A 17,940-nucleotide genomic window follows, 5' to 3' on the forward strand; every position below is an offset into this window, starting at 1 on the left:
GTACCGACCCCCAACACTTGATTTCCATCTTGTACGCTGAACTCCACATTCCTAGTTCCACGGCGCTCGCCTATGCAGCTAAAACCCCCTGGGAGGCAGATATAGGGACTATAGAAGATGATGAATGGGATGATGCTCTGGGGTCGTGCAAAACTGTGTCTCCCAGACTGTCGGACCGACTCACCCAACTTTTCATTCTCCACCGGGCATATCTAACCCCCATCGGCCTCCAGAGCTACAGGCCTGAAGTGTCACCCAGTTGCCCAATGTGCCGGTTGGCTGTGGGCACCTTTTTCCACCTCCTCTGGAGTTGTCCTCAGCTCCAGGGGTACTGGAAACAAATCGTTACTTTCCTTCACGACAAGATGGGCTCCCCGGTACAGCTGGTCCCCAAACAGTGCCTGCTGGGTATATACCCAGATGAGGATATGGACAAAAGCAAACTTATTTTTCTCCAGACCACATTGTTCATAGCTCGAAAGCTGATCGCCCGAGGGTGGATGCGGGATTCCCCGCCCACTTTCGGTGCCTGGAAGGCTGAAGTCAATGTGGTCCTACCGTACCATAAACTCATGTATAAGAACAGGGGAAATCCAGCCAAATTCACTAAGATATGGGATAGGTGGGTCCAGAGCCCGGACACGGGGAGCTGAGACGCCTCCTGCCCATGACTGTGACCCCCGCAAGTAGCAGATTCTACTTTATGTGTGCTCTGTGCAAGTAATGTTAACCACTGTGCCCAACTGAAGTGCCTTGCTTAAACTGTACCTACATGCATGGTCCTTGATGACATCTGTTGAATTTCTATGTTTATTGTTGTAAAACTTGTTTTAATTTTTTTTTTCTTTTTTTCCAATAAACTCACTGATTTGTAAAAAAAAAAGAAACCACTTGCCGACCGCCCGCCACAGTTTTACTGCGGCAGGCTGGCTCGGCTGCGCAAACCGACGTAGTACCATTGCCGCTGACCACCCGCGATCGCTCCCCGCTGAGAGAGGAGAACGATCAGCTGTTGTTCTCTCTGAAATGATCACAGAGCGCCTGTGATCCTTCTATATAGGATCCCAGGTCTCTATGGTCATTTCATAAGCCCCTCCTCCCACAGTTAGTATACACTCCCCTAGGCTCACATTTAACCTTTTGATCACCCACTAGATTAACCCCTTCTCTGTCATTATTACAGTAACAGTGCATATTTTTAGCACTGATTACTGTAGTAATGTCACTGGTCTCCCCAAAAGTGTCAAAAAGGTCAGTTAGGGGTCCAATCTGTCCGCCGCAATGTCGCAGTCCGGCTAAAAATCGCAGATCGCCGGCATTACTAGTAAAAAAAAAAAATATATATAAATGACATAAATCTTTCCCCTAGTTTGTAGATACGCTAACTTTTGCGCAAACCAAACAAAATACACTTATTGTTTTTTTTTTCTTTTCCAAAAATATGTAGCAGAATAAAAATTGGCCTAGAAGGATGAAAAAATGTGATTTTTAAATTTTTTTGGGGGAATGTTATATAGCAGAATGTGAAAAATATTGTTTATATGGTTTTTTTTTTCAGAATTGTCGCTCTTTTTTTGTTCACAGCACCAAAAATTAAAAAATCGCTCAGGTGATCAAATACCCCCAAAAGAAAGCTCTATTTGTGGGGAAAAAAAGGTCATCAATTTTATTTCAGTACAGTGCAATTTGCCGAATCACAAAAAAATGGCCTGGTCATTAAGGGGGCAAATCCTTCCGGTCCAGAACTGGTTAAGCTACTCTATTCCACAAAATGTGTAAATTATAAAGATGAATTTAACATACTTACATACATGCCCACAGGTCCCTGCTGTCCTTCAGGCCCTTGTTTTCCAGTAAAGCCCTGCAAGACAGAGACATGTAATCATGTGTTTCGTTCAAAGCAATGTCAAACAATTCAATCAAAGGTCAGCAGAATGTTATGTAAAATTTTAAGTATGTAGCTGGGACCTGGAATGGAAAAACTAAAGAGATATGAGAGAAATAGGAGGCGAACAACTAATCTTTCCTGGAGAAAATAATGTTTTAGACTCCATTCAGCTTTATGCCCATTTCATTATATATTCTCTGATGAAGGGGAGGATCAATTGATCTGCACTCTGATTATGCCCCTTTATGAGCAATCACAAAACCCTGTGTACAGGCCTTCAGACATGTGACCAGGCCCAGCACTGAAGGAGCCTAGAACCTTTTTATTTAAAAAAAGGTACATATTTTTGTCCTTCTTTAGCAAGACTGTTATCTTTAGTTATGATTTAAAAAAAAACGGAAAAGAGATAAAAAAAATTGAATAAAGAGTGTAAAATATAAAAAATCATACCCTACTCCATCCAAAACGAAGCATTTGGATACACAATATACAGATTCCATGCTTCAAGATGGAAGCATTCCCTAATTGACTACCAAGGTTCTGTTTCTGCTATATAATAGTAAATTGCAAGCAATGAAAAAAGTAGCCATGATATGCAAATTGGAATCACTATTAACCCATGTCTGTGTTTTGGTATTTTCCAAATGCAAAACTAGCAGGAAAAAATATGTTCAACTTTTCTTGTAGGAAGATTTGATGTTGGTCTCCAGCCACATCCTAATAGTCCGGTAGATATGAGACACCAGCATCTGCAGAACAGAGGTCCCTAACGAGACACCAGCATCTGGAGAACCCTAATAATTAGTAATTATTAACAATTAGATACCTTTTCTAGGCATAGTCCAGGAGATGTCCTACCAAGTATACATGTGGCATGTCATCCTGACCTCCAAAGTGGAAGGCCACATTCTATTACCTTAAGCAGCCCACAGATGATTCTTTTCTTTGTTAAACCAGTGGGTTGACTCAATTTCCCCATCCACACATTCGAGGTGGATGGGGGATTACTCCCCGCTAAGCTTTTGTATTCTGACAGTGGGGAGACCTCCCTGCCTTCAGAACACACTGATCAGCGCTGCTGGCTATCCAGCAGTGCTGATCAAGCAGCACAAATCCAACAGGGTGGTTGTATGTACGTCGATGCTGTACCGGTTGAATTTTGATCCATGAATGGTCAGCCTTAGTATAGGAGTTAATTTTATACCTATTCCAAAGCAGAGAAGAGTAAAGCCTAGTACACACGCAATTAATTTCCCCCGACTGGTCGTCCGTTTTGTCCAGAGTTGTGTTTTGTTGGTTGGAATGTGCTCTAGACTGCACTGGAATTTTGTCGACCGACAGAATTATACTTCAGAAGTGATGTCATGTGTTGGATTGCTTTCTTTGGGTTCTTTCATCTCTGAGCATGCGTGCGTATACATGTAAAGACCTAAATAAACTTTCAATATAACATTTGTGATACTGTGACATCATTTGCTAGTCACTCAAAATCACAACACTAAAGGCGAGTCTCTGGATATCCTTGCCTAGATGGTATATGTACATTGATACCAACATATCCACAGATATCCAAAGAAAATATTTTTATTTTGTATTCTAATCTCTTAAAGACACGATAAGGCAAAAACCATATAGGATGATATTCAAGATTCCCATATGAAGTTAGAGATATCCTAACCAAATCCATAGTTTGGGAAGCCAATAAATAAAAATTACAGATATCCTCAACAGGGAAATGGGGCATCCCATGTATACCCAAACATGATACAGAAGAGGAAGGAGGGAGGTGCAAAAGAACCTATACCACATTCATTCATAATAATGAGAATAATAATGAGAAACGTCCCACTCAAAGTTCAACCCAAACAGGATAGGAGTATGCAAATAAAAAACCCACTGCACCTCTCTCCTACACAACAACCTAAACAAATCACCTCCTCTAATGGGAGGTTTCACTTTTTCTACAACCTATACAGAGACCAGATTAATATCCCCACCATGATATCCAATAAAGTGTCTAGCCACATTGGTTGACTTATTGGTCCTAATATCGTTAAGGTGCTCTTGAAAACGATCTTGAAGCCTCCGAGTGGTGTGTCCCACATATTGTACCTTACCAGTTTTGCATGTAATGACATACAAAACATACTTGGTATTGAAGCTGAAGAAATGTTTCAACTCTATGGATTTGTTGTTATTACTTAAAGATACAACCTGCCCTCCAAGAACATGTGGACAACAGATACAATCTCTGGCTCTACATCTATAATTTCCTTTGAAGTGTAACCAGGTTGTAGTATGCCTAGGGGCAGACTGAAAAAAGCTTGAAGAAAGGGAACTGGCCAGAGAGTGTGCTCTACTAGGTATAATATTTATACCATTGCCCAAAATGTTGGACAAAGGATTCATCCTAATACAAAAGTGGTAAATATCTCCTAACTATATCCCCAGTTTTGTGAAACTCCTGACTATAGGGAGTCACCAAGGCTGGTTTACTTACAAAATTGGTCCGGGTTTTATGAACCTTCCCTATTTTTGGCTCTCGCTATACCATAGGCATGTTCCAATGTCTATTTAGGATAACCCCCCCATCTAAACCGGTCATAAAGTAGGCCCACTTCTTTATCAAATCTGCTACATCGCTACAGATCCAATGGATGCGTATAAACTCTCTGACCAGTATACCTTTGATCACGTGTTTAGGGTGACTCAATTGTGCCATTAGGAGAGTATTTCCAGCCAAGGGCTTTCTATAAAGTCTAGTGATAACCTTGTCTCCAGATGCTACTAAGAGGACATGCAGAAATGGGATCTCTCTCTCCCCCAAATGTCCTGTAAATGTTAAATTGTTAGTATTCAAAAATAAAAAAAAAACAAAAAGGATTTGAGATTATTGTTAGGGTGCCAGGAAACCAGACCACACAAAAATGCAAGTAAAATAAATAAATTTATTAATGCAACAATAATAATCGCACAGCAAGAGAGGGAAGCAAAATCAAGAACAGCCGGGGTCAAGTTCGGAAGCGGGTAGTCATCCAAGCCGGGATCGAGTCCGGAAATGGGTAGTTATCCAAGCCGAGATCGAGTCCAGAAGTGGGTAGTCTGCCAAAGTCGGGTTGTCAACCGATGCAAGGTCATCTGCCGGTGCGGAATCAAGAGCCAGGAAGGTCGTCAGCCAAGCCAAGTCATGCACGGAGAAATCACAGAGACCAGAGGACTGCTAGCAGTGATGCACCTTGGAGCACAAATGCAAGGGCAAGGTCTGAAAGCCATCAGGTGATATATATAGTCAGGTGTGCAACATCATCCCTGAGCGACGCCCAGGCAGCAGACAAGTGATGATGCAAACAGAGTTTATAAGAGACAGCAGTCTGCACATGTCCAAGATGGCTGCCAACAGGAAGGCAAGGTAAGACCTTGACAGTTATCCATCCTTCTATCACACATAAACAGGAGGTCATCTATGTAGCAATGGAACACATGGATGTAAGGTCTAAAAGGATTTCTATCTCCATAGATGTTGGACCGCTCCAACCAACCCATAAATAGGTTGGCGAGTGAGGGCGAATACTTTCCCCCCATCGCGGCCCCACATCTCTGGAGATGGAAGGTGCCATCAAAAATGAAATAATTGTGTGTAAGTAGGTATTATAGAATCTCTAAAAAAAATTTTGCCGTAAGACTGACAAATCTGTAAGACAATCCAAATAGAACGGTATGGCTTCTATAGCCAAATTATGCAGAATACTTGAGCACAAACTCGCAATGTCACATGTGACCCAGACATGATCCCGAAGAAACATTTTTCATAAGACTAAGTAGGTGATTAGTATCCTTTAGGTGACTGGGCAAGGAACATGCTAGAGGTTGTAGTTGTCCATCTAATAAAATAAAATAATCAGCAAACACAAAAACACCAATGAAAGCTGAATAAATAATATTGCTGCGCTAAGTGAATAAAAACAATCGCTATGTGATAAATAAATTAATTAATATATAAATATATTGATAAAGTGACCAAGAATCTTCTCCAAACAAAGATATGATATAAAAAAAAAAAGTGAACCGTGATAATATAAAGTCCCAATACACAGTGAAAATAAAGTGACACAGTAATAACTGAAATCTTCATCTGTGAGTGTGATCAAAGGTGCTGCATGCTTCAATCCAAGTGATCCTATTGCCAAGTGTAAGGTTAGCAGCTCACCTCAGAGACAGACTCCTGAGAGTCAAACACGTTTTGGGTAAATCACAGTCACCTGGTAAGCTCTCCTATCACCGCCTCCAGATACTCTCTTCAGACATATAAGGCATCCGGTGTAAAAAATATAAAAGGAGATCTAGTGCTCTCTGTCTTTATAAAGGCTATTTATTAACCACGCTAGCGGTAAACCCGAGCGTGACTCGGGGTAGGAATTTCCTGCTATTATCGGTATCCCCGAGTCACGCTCGGGGTGAATGGGCAGAGCTATGCAGACAGCGCAGCGGAGTGTCTTACCTTATCCTGGCGATCCAGCGATGAGCTCTCATTGCTGTGACCGCCAGCCGAGATCTCCGCCGCTCGTCTGTCGGTAGGAGGACTTCCTAGTTCCGTTCCCTGCAGCAGCAATGCTGCATGGGAGCGGAACTAGGGAGGGAAATTAAAAAAAAAAAAAAAACGTTGCACAAAACACAAACACATTTTATATTATATATATATATGCATATATATATATATATATATATACACACATATACATATATATATATATATATATATATATATGCATATATATATATATATGTATATATATGTATATGTATATATATATATATATATATATACATATATATATATATATATATATATATATATATATATATAAAATTATATTATTGATTTGATTATAATTCATGCGTTATATATATATATATATATATACACACACACACACATATATATATATATATATACACACACACACACATATATATATATATATATATATAACGCATGAATTATAATCTAATCAATAATATAATTTTATTATATATATTATATATTATATAATAAAATTATATTATTGATTTGATTATAATTCATGCGTTTGTGTTTCACACAAAAGATGAAATCGCACTTACATTGTCAAGCATTGTTCCCCGCTGACGAAGTCTATGACGAAACGCGTACGGGGGAGGAGCCTGCACGTCATCACGCTGATTGCCGGAGGTTGCAGGAAGTGTTGTAATGCCCAGAAAGTCCGCACTGCTCAAGTGCTTGACAATGTAAGTGCGATTTCATCTTTTGTGTTAATAAAAATTACACTGGGTGGGAAGGGGTTAACTTTATTGGAGAGGGAGGGGTTAAGTGTGTCCCTAGGGGCGTGTTTCTAACTGTCATTGGATGTGGCTAGTGGTGTAACAGCACAGATCAACGGTCCTACATAGCAGGACCGAGTGATCTGTGCTTTTACACAGGGGAGAATGACAGGCGGCTTTGTTTACATTAGACGCCTGCCTTTCTCCCTCTCTACCATCGGGTCCGCCGGTCACATGCGCCGGCTTCGTCGGGTACGAGCGGGAGCGCGCCTCCGGCGGCGCACGCTCGCCCCCTATTCGCTCCCAGGCTAGTGACGTACCGGTACGTCACTTTGCCTGGGAGGGGCTGACTGCCGCCGTATATAGTCGGGCGGCGGTCGGCAAGTGGTTAAGGCCACTCTTTCCTGTGGCATAAAGTTATCATTTAAATCAAAGGAGGAATGGCTGGCTGTGGCGAATTGAACAAGATCCAATAGGATCCTTCCACTTCTGGAATCTGTCCATTCCAGATGTGCGTGATTGAATGGGATAAAAGTCTGATTGGGTTCTATCATTAACCTTTTGCAAGCCGACATTCACAGTTTCAAACTAACAAAGAAATATGTGCTCCTTCTTCTGCCAAATCTGTCCTTAGCTATACAATGTTCCTGAAAAGAAAAAGTATTAGAAACAGTACAGTCAGATAAAGCCTCTATACTGTCCCCAGTGTCACCCTCAGAGCCCAAATAATGCTTTCTGATGGTGACATCTTTTGCTTTTTTCTCATTGCTGGGTAGAATGTCATTGCTTGGTCGGCTCTGTCGACACCTCCCATGGTGTTATTGTAGTCTATCAATACTTGTGGCTTCATGATTTCTTTCCCACCTTTTGTGTGTACCATAACAGTGGAGGTATCATGAATTGTACTCATTAGGCACACATCTTTCTTGTCACACCATCTCAGTGCCATCATTTTGCCTTTCTGCCAGGCAACCATTTCTCTATTATTATTATTATTATTATACAGGATTTATATAGCGCCAACAGTTTGCGCAGCGCTTTACAATTTGAGGGAAGACAATACAGTTACAATACAATTCAAAACAGTAGGAACTAGAGGGCCCTGCTCGTTAGAGCTTACAATCTAGAAGGGAGGGTCAAGTGAAACAAAAGGCAATAGCCGTGGGGGATGGGCTGATGGAGAAAATGGAGGTATATTTGTTAGGTGTGGGTAGGATAGGCTTCTCTGAAAAGGAGGGTTTTCAGAGATCGCCTAAAAGCTAATAGAGTAGGAGATAATCGGACAGATAAGGGTAAGGAGTTCCATAGGATTGGAGAGGCTCTGGAAAAGTCCTAGAGGCGGGCATGGGAGGAGGTGACGAGGGAGCTAGGGAGCAGGAGGTTTTGAGAGGAACGAAGAGAGCGATTAGGTTGGTATTTTGAGACTATGCTAGTGATGTAGCTAGGGGCTAAGCTGTGGATTGCTTTGTAAGATGTTGTAAGTATTTTGAATTTAATTTGTTGGGTGAGCAGAAGCCAGTGGAGGGCTTGACAGAGAGGAGCAACGGACACTGAGCGATTGGTAAGGTGGATGAGTCTGGTGGCAGCATTCATGATGGATTGAAGTGGGGATAGCCTGTGTAGAGGTATGCCAATGAGAAGGGAATTGCAGTAGTCGAGGCGCGAGATGACCAGGGAGTTAACTAAGAGCTTTGTTGTGTCTTTGGTTAGAAAGGGGCTCTAGTCTTCAGCTTCTTATAGCCAAACATCGGCGTCATGTAGCACCAGTTAGCCGGTTTCATAGGCATCTGTTTTGTTTTGCAGAAGAAACTCAAAGTTCAAGAGACGTATAAAAGTTGTCGGTTGTTATCAGGCAATAGCCCTGATTTAGCAAGGGCTCAATAAATGAAAGAACGGAAGATGTTGCCATTCCATAATTGCTGTATTTCGGATTGAATTTTGTTCTTTTTCCAGTGTATATGACTGAATTCCAAATATAGCCAGTTGACGATTCGCATAGCATGTAGGATTTGACGCCAAATCGTGCTCTCTTTGAGTATTGTACCCAGCTGAGCCTTCCCTTGTAGGCCCTTAGACTTTCATCTATGCTGATATCTCTTTCTGGCACATAGCTCCGTTGGAAATTCTTTAGAATCATTTGAGATACTTCCAAAATTTTCTTTAGTTTTTGTGCAGGATGAGTAGTTTCATCAAATTCTTTGTTGTTTTCGAAGTGTAAAAATTTCACGATCAGAGAAAATCTGTACTCTGATATGACCGTGCCAAAGAATGGAGTGGCAAGTAATGTATTAGTTGTCCTATACCACATTTGCAGGGTTTTTCCCACCACTCCCTGAAGTATTATTAGGTTCAGAAATTTCCAAATGTCATCTTTGGTCATCTTTGGTCACTGGTTCCCACTTTCAGCTTTTTGAAAACTGCAGAGTAGCTAATTGTTGCTCTTTGTACCTGGTTTGTCTCAGTAACTATTTTTTCAGTAACCTCATCGGTCAGAAATAATTGTGAGTATTCCAAGGGGTTGTCGTGTCCAACATCCACTTTGGTACCAGATGCTCCAGTAAATGGGAATCCTTTTCACTACCACAGTGAATAGAGCACCAAGTTCGCACATCACTGAGCTCAGTCAAAGAATCGGGGCTGTCGTCACTTTCAGTATCTGAGGACGAAGTTCCCCATGAATCACTGTCGCTCAATTCTGCACGTGATTCTAATTCACTATTGCTGTTTTCTAGCTGGTCTAAAACCGCTTTTGATCTAAAGGGACGCTTTTTGGATGCCATGGACGTTCTCAAGTTCCCAGGCAGAAAGAACGGTAAAAGTGCAGGCAGGGCATTGGACAAAGCACTAAGGACAAACTGAGGTGAAATGGTTTCACACAGTTATGTAATCCTAACAGATTACAACGTATTACAATGTATTGTGTGTATGTCATGTTTTCTTTACTTTTTTGAATTTCCCGCCAGTTCCGCCCCCCTGCATCGCCGGGTCTCACAGGGAAGGGAAACTGGAAGACGGATTCTGGCAGCGGCCAGAGGACAAAGCAGGAGGTCATCAGGGGATCATAGGGACAAGGTAAGTGACACTACAGGGAAACTACAGTCTAACCCTGAGCTTGGCTCGGGGTTACTGCTTTTGGTACTGAAAATTACCCCGAGCCACACTCGGAATTACCGCCAGGGAGCTAATATCCAACAAAGTCCCAAAAAGATCAGAGTGCTGTGAGGGACAAAAATGTAGTCCTTTAGACAAAAGTGATGTTTCACTGGGAGTGAGGCTTCTCTGCGACACATTTAGGGGTTCTTCTGTGTCTGAGGTCTGAGGGAATAGGAAGCCCCTCCTTCTCTTCCTGCCTCCTCTGCTTGTCTTTTTCTGCCTCTCTTGCATCCCGATCTAGTTTTTCCTCTGCATGTCCTGTTTTTTTTTTTGGGGGGGGGGGGGGTGGGACAGGACTACTTGTTTCCTGGCCAGTACCTGAACCTCCAGTTTGATCAACTGAATTATCTAAGACGGATATCGCCAGGGTGTCCTCAAGGAACTCCGATTCCGTATCTGAAAAACTGACCCTTGTCTTGGGAAAAAAGGGCACTCTGTCCCATGTAAACGTTATTGGATTCATAATCCAATTTGTACTGCATCACCTTTTCGTTTTTCCCCATGATGATATCTTTCTCCAACTGATTCCTGAATGAGAGGTTGAGCCAGTGGTAAGATACACAACTGCAACCTCTAGTATTTCCTTGCCCAGTCACCTAAAGGATACTAATCACCTACTTAGTCTTATGGAAGATGTTTCTTGGAGTTGGGATCATGTCTGGGTCACATGTGACGTTGCGAGTTTTATACTCCAGTATTTTGCATAATTTGGCTATAGAAGCCATATCGTTCCATTAGGACTATCTTATGAATTTGTCAGTCCTACAACGAAAATTTGTTTTGGAGAATCTAGAATACCTGCTTAAACACAATTATTTTGTTTTTGATGGCACCTTCTATCTCCACAGATGTGGGGACACGATAGGGGCAAAGTATTTGCCCTCACTCTCCAACCTATTTATGGGTTGGTTGGGGCAGTACCACATCTATGGAGAAAGAAATCCTTTTAAACCTTACATCTATGCGTTCCTTCGCTACATAGATGACCTCCTGTTTATTTGCGATAGGAGGATGGGTAACCTCAAATCCTTTTTGTCTTTTAAATCTGAATACTAACAATTTAACGTTTATGGGACATATGGAGGAGAGAGACCAGGTTATCACTAGACTTTATAGAAAGCCCTTGGCTGTAAATACTCTCCTTATGGCACAATCGAGTCACCCTAAACACGTGATCAAAGGTATACCGATCGGACAGTTTATACGCATTCGTTGGATTTGTAGCAATGATGCGGATTTTAATAAAGAAGCGGCCCTACTTTATGACAGGTTTAGATGGCGGGGTTATCCTAAATGGACATTGGAACAGGCAAAAGCGGTACGGTAAAGCGAGAGCCAAGAATAGGGAGGATCTCTTAAGGAAGGTTCATAAACCCTGGACCAATTTTGGTAGTAAACCGGCCTTGGTGACTCCCTATAGTCAGGAGTTTCACCAAATTGGGGATATAGTTTGGAGATACTTACCACTTTTGTATGAGGATGAATCCTTGTCCAACATTTTGGGCGAGGGTATAAATATTATACCTAGTAGAGCACACTCCCTGGCCAGTTCCCTTTCTTCAAGCTTTTTTCAGTCTACCCCTAGGCAAACTACCACTACCAAATTATAGATGTGGAGCTAGAGATTGTCCCTGTACATGGCAGATGGCAAACAGCGTGTATGGCATTGTGTGGGTGAGAGGGTTGCTGATTTCAACGCCCATGGTGGCAGTGGGGTAATGGTATGGACAGGCGTATATTATGGACAACGAACACAGGTGCATTTTATTGATGGCAATTGGAGTGCACCGTGAGGAGATCCTGAGGCCCATTGTTGTGCCGACCATCCAAGACCATCACCTCATGTTGCAGCATGATAATGCACAGCCCCATGTTGCAAGGATCTGTACACAATTCCTAGAAGCTGAAAACATCCCAGTACTTGCATGGCCAGCATACTCACCGGACACCCATTGAGCATATTTGGGATGCTCTGGATTGGCGTATACGACAGCGTGTTCCAGGTCCTGCCAATATCCAGCAACTTTGCACAGCCATTGAAGAGGAGTGGACCAACATTCCACAGGCCACAATCAACAACCTGATCAACTCTATGCAAAGGAGATGTGTTGCACTGCGTGAGGCAAATGGTGTTCACACCAGATACTGAATAGTTTTTGGACCCCCCCCCCAATACAGTAAAACTGCACATTTTAGAGTGGCCTTTATTGTGGCCAGCCTAAGGCACACATGTGCAATAATCATGCTGTCTAATCAGCATCTTGATTTTCCACTTCTGTGAGGTGGATGGATTATCTCAGCAAAGGAGAAGTGCTCACTAACACAAATTTAGACAGATTTGTGAATAATATTTGAGAGAAATAGGCCTTTTGTGTACACAGAAAAAGTCTTAGATCTTTGAGTTCAGCTCATGAAAAATGGGGGCAAAAACAAAAGTTGCCTTTTTAATTTTGTTCAGTGTATATATACAGTATCTCACAAAATTGAGTACACCCCTCACATTTTTGTAAATATTTTATTATATCTTTTCATGTGACAACACTGAAGAAATTACACTTTGCTACAATGTAAAGTAGTGAGTGTACAGCTTGTATAACAGTGTAAATTTACTGTCCCCTCAAAATAACTCAACACACAGCCATTAATGTCTAAATCGCTGGCAACAAAAGTGAGTACACCCCTAAGTGGAAATGTCCAAATTGGGACCAAATTGTCAATATTTTGTGTGGCCACCACTATTTTCCAGCACTGCCTTAACCGTCTTGAGCATGGAGTTCCACTCCTCCATGATGACATCACGAAGCTGGTGGATGTTAGAGACCTTGCGCTCCTCCACCTTTTGTTTGAGGATGCCCCACAGAGGGTTTAGGTCTGGAGACATGCTTGGCCAGTCCATCACTTTTACCCTCAGCTTCTTTAACAAGGCAGTGGTAGCCTTTGAGGTGTGTTTGGGGTTGTTATCAATCAGCGGCCCAATCTCTGAAGTGATGGGATCATGCTCTACTTCAGTATGTATGTCACAGTACATGTTGGCATTCATGTTTCCCTCAATGAACTGTAACTCCTCCAAGGTCAGCAGCACTCATGAAGCCCCAGACCATGACACTCCTACCACCATGCTTGACTGTAGGCAAGACACACTTGTCTTTGTACGCCTCACCTGGTTGCCACCACACATGGTTGACACCATCTAAACCAAATTAGTTTATTTTGGTCTCATCAGACCACAGGACATGGTTCCAGTAATCTTAGTCTGCTTGTCTTCTGCAAACTGTTTGCGGGCTTTCTTATCATCTTTAGAAGAGGCTTTCTTTTGGAACAACAGTCATGCAGACCAATTTGATGCAGTGTCTGGAGTATTGTCTGAGCACTGACAGGCTGACCTCCCACCCCTTCAACCTCTGCAGCAATGTTGGCTGCACTCATACGTCTATTTCCTAAAGACAATCTCTGATATGACGCCGAGCACGTGCATGTAACTTCTTTGGTTGCCCATGGCATAGCCTGTTCTGAGTGGAACCTGTCCTGGTAAACCGCTGTATAATCTTGGCCACCATGCTGCAGCTCAGTTTCAGGGTCTTGGCGATCTTCTTATAGCCGAGGCCATCAAATCCTCCAGTGACCAGTGAGAGAGTGAGAGCGATAACCCAAAATTTAACACATCTGCTCCCCATTCACACCTGAAACCTTGTAACACTAACGAGTCACATGACACCGGGGAGGGAAAATGGCTGATTGGGCCCAATTTGGACATTTTCTCTTAAGGGTGTACTCACTTTTGTTGCAAGCGGTTTAGACATTAATGGTTGTGTGTTGAGTTATTTTGAGGGTACAGCAAATTTACACTGTTATACAACCTGCACACTCACTACTTTACATTGTAGAAAAGTGTCATTTCTTCAGCGTTGTCACATGAAGACATATAATAAAATATTTACAAAAATGTGAGGGGTGTACTCAATTTTGTGAGATACTGTATATATATATATATATATATATATATATATATATATATATATATATATATACATAAAAATCTGCCTTTAATCAATAAAGCTCTAACTTGCAAAGCAGAGGTATATTCTTGCCACAGCTTTTTCAGTTGAGGTTTTCTGTTTGCAAGTTACACATGTGTGCAGCTTTATAGCTGCACCTGTTGTGCATATACCCACATTTCAAGCATCAAAGAAAGAACTGCTTTAGACTCTCTTACTCTTTCTCCCAGAGGTCCTGGCTCTCCATCCAATCCTGGCCGACCCGCAGGACCCTAAATTAACATAGAATGGAAAAGGCATACATTATTTTTATTTATTTTAATGTTTTAGGTAAAAAAAGTGCACATTGCCATGGAGTGGTTCAATTTGTTCAAAACAACTGTATTTTAGTGCATGGAGTGGGATGACTCGTGTGCTGATTTCTGAATGCTTGCTATTGGTTACTGGTCATCATAACTGCGCTTTGTACAAAGTCATCAAAATGAATTTAACTTATGCTGGGGAAGAAATTATCATAGGCACTCATTCCTCACAACCATCCTACTTTGGCAGAGTTGTCATTGACTTTAACATATTTAGGAATACTGGTATAAAAGTGTATGTTTTTGATTTCAAACACACACTGTTGTACAAAAAAAAAAAAAAAATACATGTTAGGTTGCTGATGTTATCCTGACCTCTAGAATCCATTAAGCAATTAAATTTATTATCTATCATTTACGGAATTACACAGCTTGATAGTATGAAACTTAGGTTTTGCTGCCACCTACAAGAGAAAAGGTTAGGCACAAATAAAATAGAGGGCCAGCCCCCTAGAAGCTATAACCCCTTCCACACCAATCCTGCTCAGTTCACTTAGGGCTTATTCCCCCTTTCTGTGGTGACTGGCATTTTCCTGCACCTGATCAACACCACCCACCACAAGGGGACTTGGAATTCTTTTTTACTATGTGCCAACGGTGAAACGCAGTGTGATTTGGTCGGAGTTCTGAACTATCTGTCTATTCAGGGTTGTTATTCTCAGGAAGAATAAAATATTTCAATTAACATTCTAGAGTTATGAGCAGTTTGTCTGCTGTCACTTTACTCAAACCCCTTTCTGACAGGTTATATGGTCTGGGTTCAATCGGAAAATACCACAGCTATAGCCTACATCAATCTTTAGGGGGCACCAGGACTGTTGGGGAGGCAATGAAAGTGGTGTCTACACTGTCCTGGGCAAAGCTTCATGTTTCTGCTTTTTCTTCCACACCCATTCTTGAGGTAGAAAACTGGCTATCAGATTTTCTCAGCTAATAACTTCTGGGAACAATGTCTGCATTGAGGATGCTAGCTGTGGATTTACTAGTGTCTTGGTTCATCAAGAAGATGGTCAGGCTTGTTTCTAGTACAGGGGACCCAGGGGTGGATCCAGGTGCACTGGTGCAGTTGTGTTATCAGCATACTCTGATCTATGCACTTCTTCAGCTAAAACCTTTACCTCATCTACTTATAAATATTGAGACCAAGAGCACTCCAGTCATTCTCAAAGCTCCAGATTGGCCTCAGAGTGTGGTGCGCCAACCTCGATATTCTGTGGGCCAAAGCTCAATGGCCTCTACTGGATCTGTTATCTCAAGGACCAATCATCCACCCTCCTTCTTGGTCTCTGTCTTTGGTAACCTGGCTGTTGAAACCCAGGTACTGAGAGACAGGGGCATTGCAGATTATGTAATGCCAACCAAACTAAAAGCTAGTAATTTTTCTTCACACAAGATATATCAAAAAATGTGGAAGACTTACTTTTTACTGGTGTGGGACTCGTTTTTTTTTGTTTGCCATGTACTTTTTTTTCAGTGGGCTGTGCTCTTTTTTCTTCTAGTTGGGGAAAAAACATTTGGCCCTTAGCACCATCAAAAGTCAGGTCACTGCACAGTCTGTTCCTCTTAAATGCCCTCTTACTATTCCTTTGCTGATTTGTACTGTTATTCAGGGAGTCATACACATTGCTTCCATGTTAGGCCTCCCCTCCAACTAAGGGTTTTAAAATTTAGTATTGTTGGTATAGAAAAACAAGATTTTTGTAAGATCTTACTGTAAAAACTTTTTCTCTGAAGTTCATTGATAGACGCAGACTCCTCCTTCATTAGCTGAATGGGTTATACTCCTCCCTGCAGGAGTAGTCTAGGCAGGAAAAATTTGAATGTACACGCCCATGGGGCCGTCCTCACAGGCATAACCCACACACCTTCTGCTCAGCAAACCAGTTTAGTTGTAAGAAGTTAAGAAATAAACCATCGCCATATCAGATGGGCAGGTGCTGCGTCTGTCAATGGACTTCAGAGAAAAATATTTTACAGTAAGATCTTACAGAAATCTTGTTTTCTCTATTGTTGATTGACAGACGCAGCCTCCATCTTCATTATCTAAATGGGACGTGTAGGCATGAGGGGTGGGAAGAACGCAATCAGAAAGTAACGTAAACTCCAAAGGCTAAACTTAGCCCACTGGGTAACAGGAAGCTCAACCAACAACAGGAGCTCACCCAGGTAGAAAGACCCCAACATTCTCTTATTAAACAGCAGCCTGCAAAACCTTGCGGCCAAAAGAGGAATCCGAAGACGCCAACACATCTACCTTGTAACATTTTGTAAAGGTGTGCACAGACGACCAAGTCGCTGCCTTACAAACTTGTACAACAGAGGCCTGATGGCAAAAAGCCCAAAAGGCACTCAGCGCTCTAGCAGAATGTGCCTTTACAGGGAAAGAAAGAACCCGACCCTTGAGTGAATAAGCCTGAACAACTGTCTGCCTGATCCACCTAGAAATGGTCGCAGCAGACGCAGCCAAACCTTTGCGAGTACCGTCCGTAAAGACAAAGAGAGAGTCAGATTTTTGAAAGGACTCAGTAACCCAGTGCCATCTTAAGAGCATTAAAGGGCCCCAGGCAATGCAGTGCACTGGGGCCCTGCCAACACAATCACCCACGAGAATAAAAATGCTAATTATCGATAAGGCAGTATTTGTTGGTACAGCAGTGCCAGGCTAATGACAGCTTCCAAGTTGGGCGGCTGGGTCCGGTGAACACACACACGGACGGAAGTCAGACTCGACTGTTCTGTGTGTGCCTGTTCCCGAGGAGGCGGATAGGCATTCCTGCAGTGGTGGGCTCCCTCTTCATGGCCAAAGTGGCCTGACAGCAGCGCAGGACTGACAGGCGCTTGCCACCTGCTAAGTTCCGCGGCAGGATACACACGAGAACCAGGACTAATGCTTGGCTGGGTTGCTGGGCAGTTGGGGGCCCCTGGGCAACGTACCCATTCGGTAAGATGGCTCTGCAGTAACCGTCATATAAACTCTTGTCATCCGAACCACATCCAAAAAGTGCAAGGCAAATTCTTTGGGATGTTTAGGCTTAGGACATAAGGAAGGCAACACGATGTCTTCATTAAAATGAAAATCTGACTCCACCTCAGGAAGAAAAGACGGATTACTTTATCCCTGTGAATCACCAGATAAGGTGAACGACAGGACAGCGCCGCTGACTCAAATACTCTGCGGGCAGAAGTAATAGCCACTAGGAAGGCAACCTTCTGCAACAAGGAAAGCAGGGAAATCTCCCTAATA

The 17,940-nt window shown here is 42.4% G+C and overlaps 1 protein-coding gene across 1 annotated transcript in view; it reads right to left on the reverse strand.

The window, feature by feature from the left end:
• LOC309560568 (uncharacterized protein) overlaps positions 1-17,940 on the reverse strand; it is a gene marked incomplete at its 3' end in the record, with an annotated part of 405,804 nt that overhangs the window by 24,908 nt on the left and 362,956 nt on the right. Inside the window, exons 33-34 of the mRNA XM_082264193.1 lie at positions 14,553-14,606; positions 1,808-1,861 (exon numbers count right to left, since the gene is read on the reverse strand). Of these exons, the coding sequence (XP_082120319.1) occupies positions 1,808-1,861; positions 14,553-14,606 (108 nt within the window). The remainder of the gene's footprint in view (positions 1-1,807; positions 1,862-14,552; positions 14,607-17,940) is intronic.

The sequence above is a fragment of the Pelophylax lessonae genome, assembly GCF_965119305.1.
Source record: "Pelophylax lessonae genome assembly, chromosome: 7".
NCBI classification, from domain to species: Eukaryota; Metazoa; Chordata; class Amphibia; order Anura; family Ranidae; genus Pelophylax; species Pelophylax lessonae.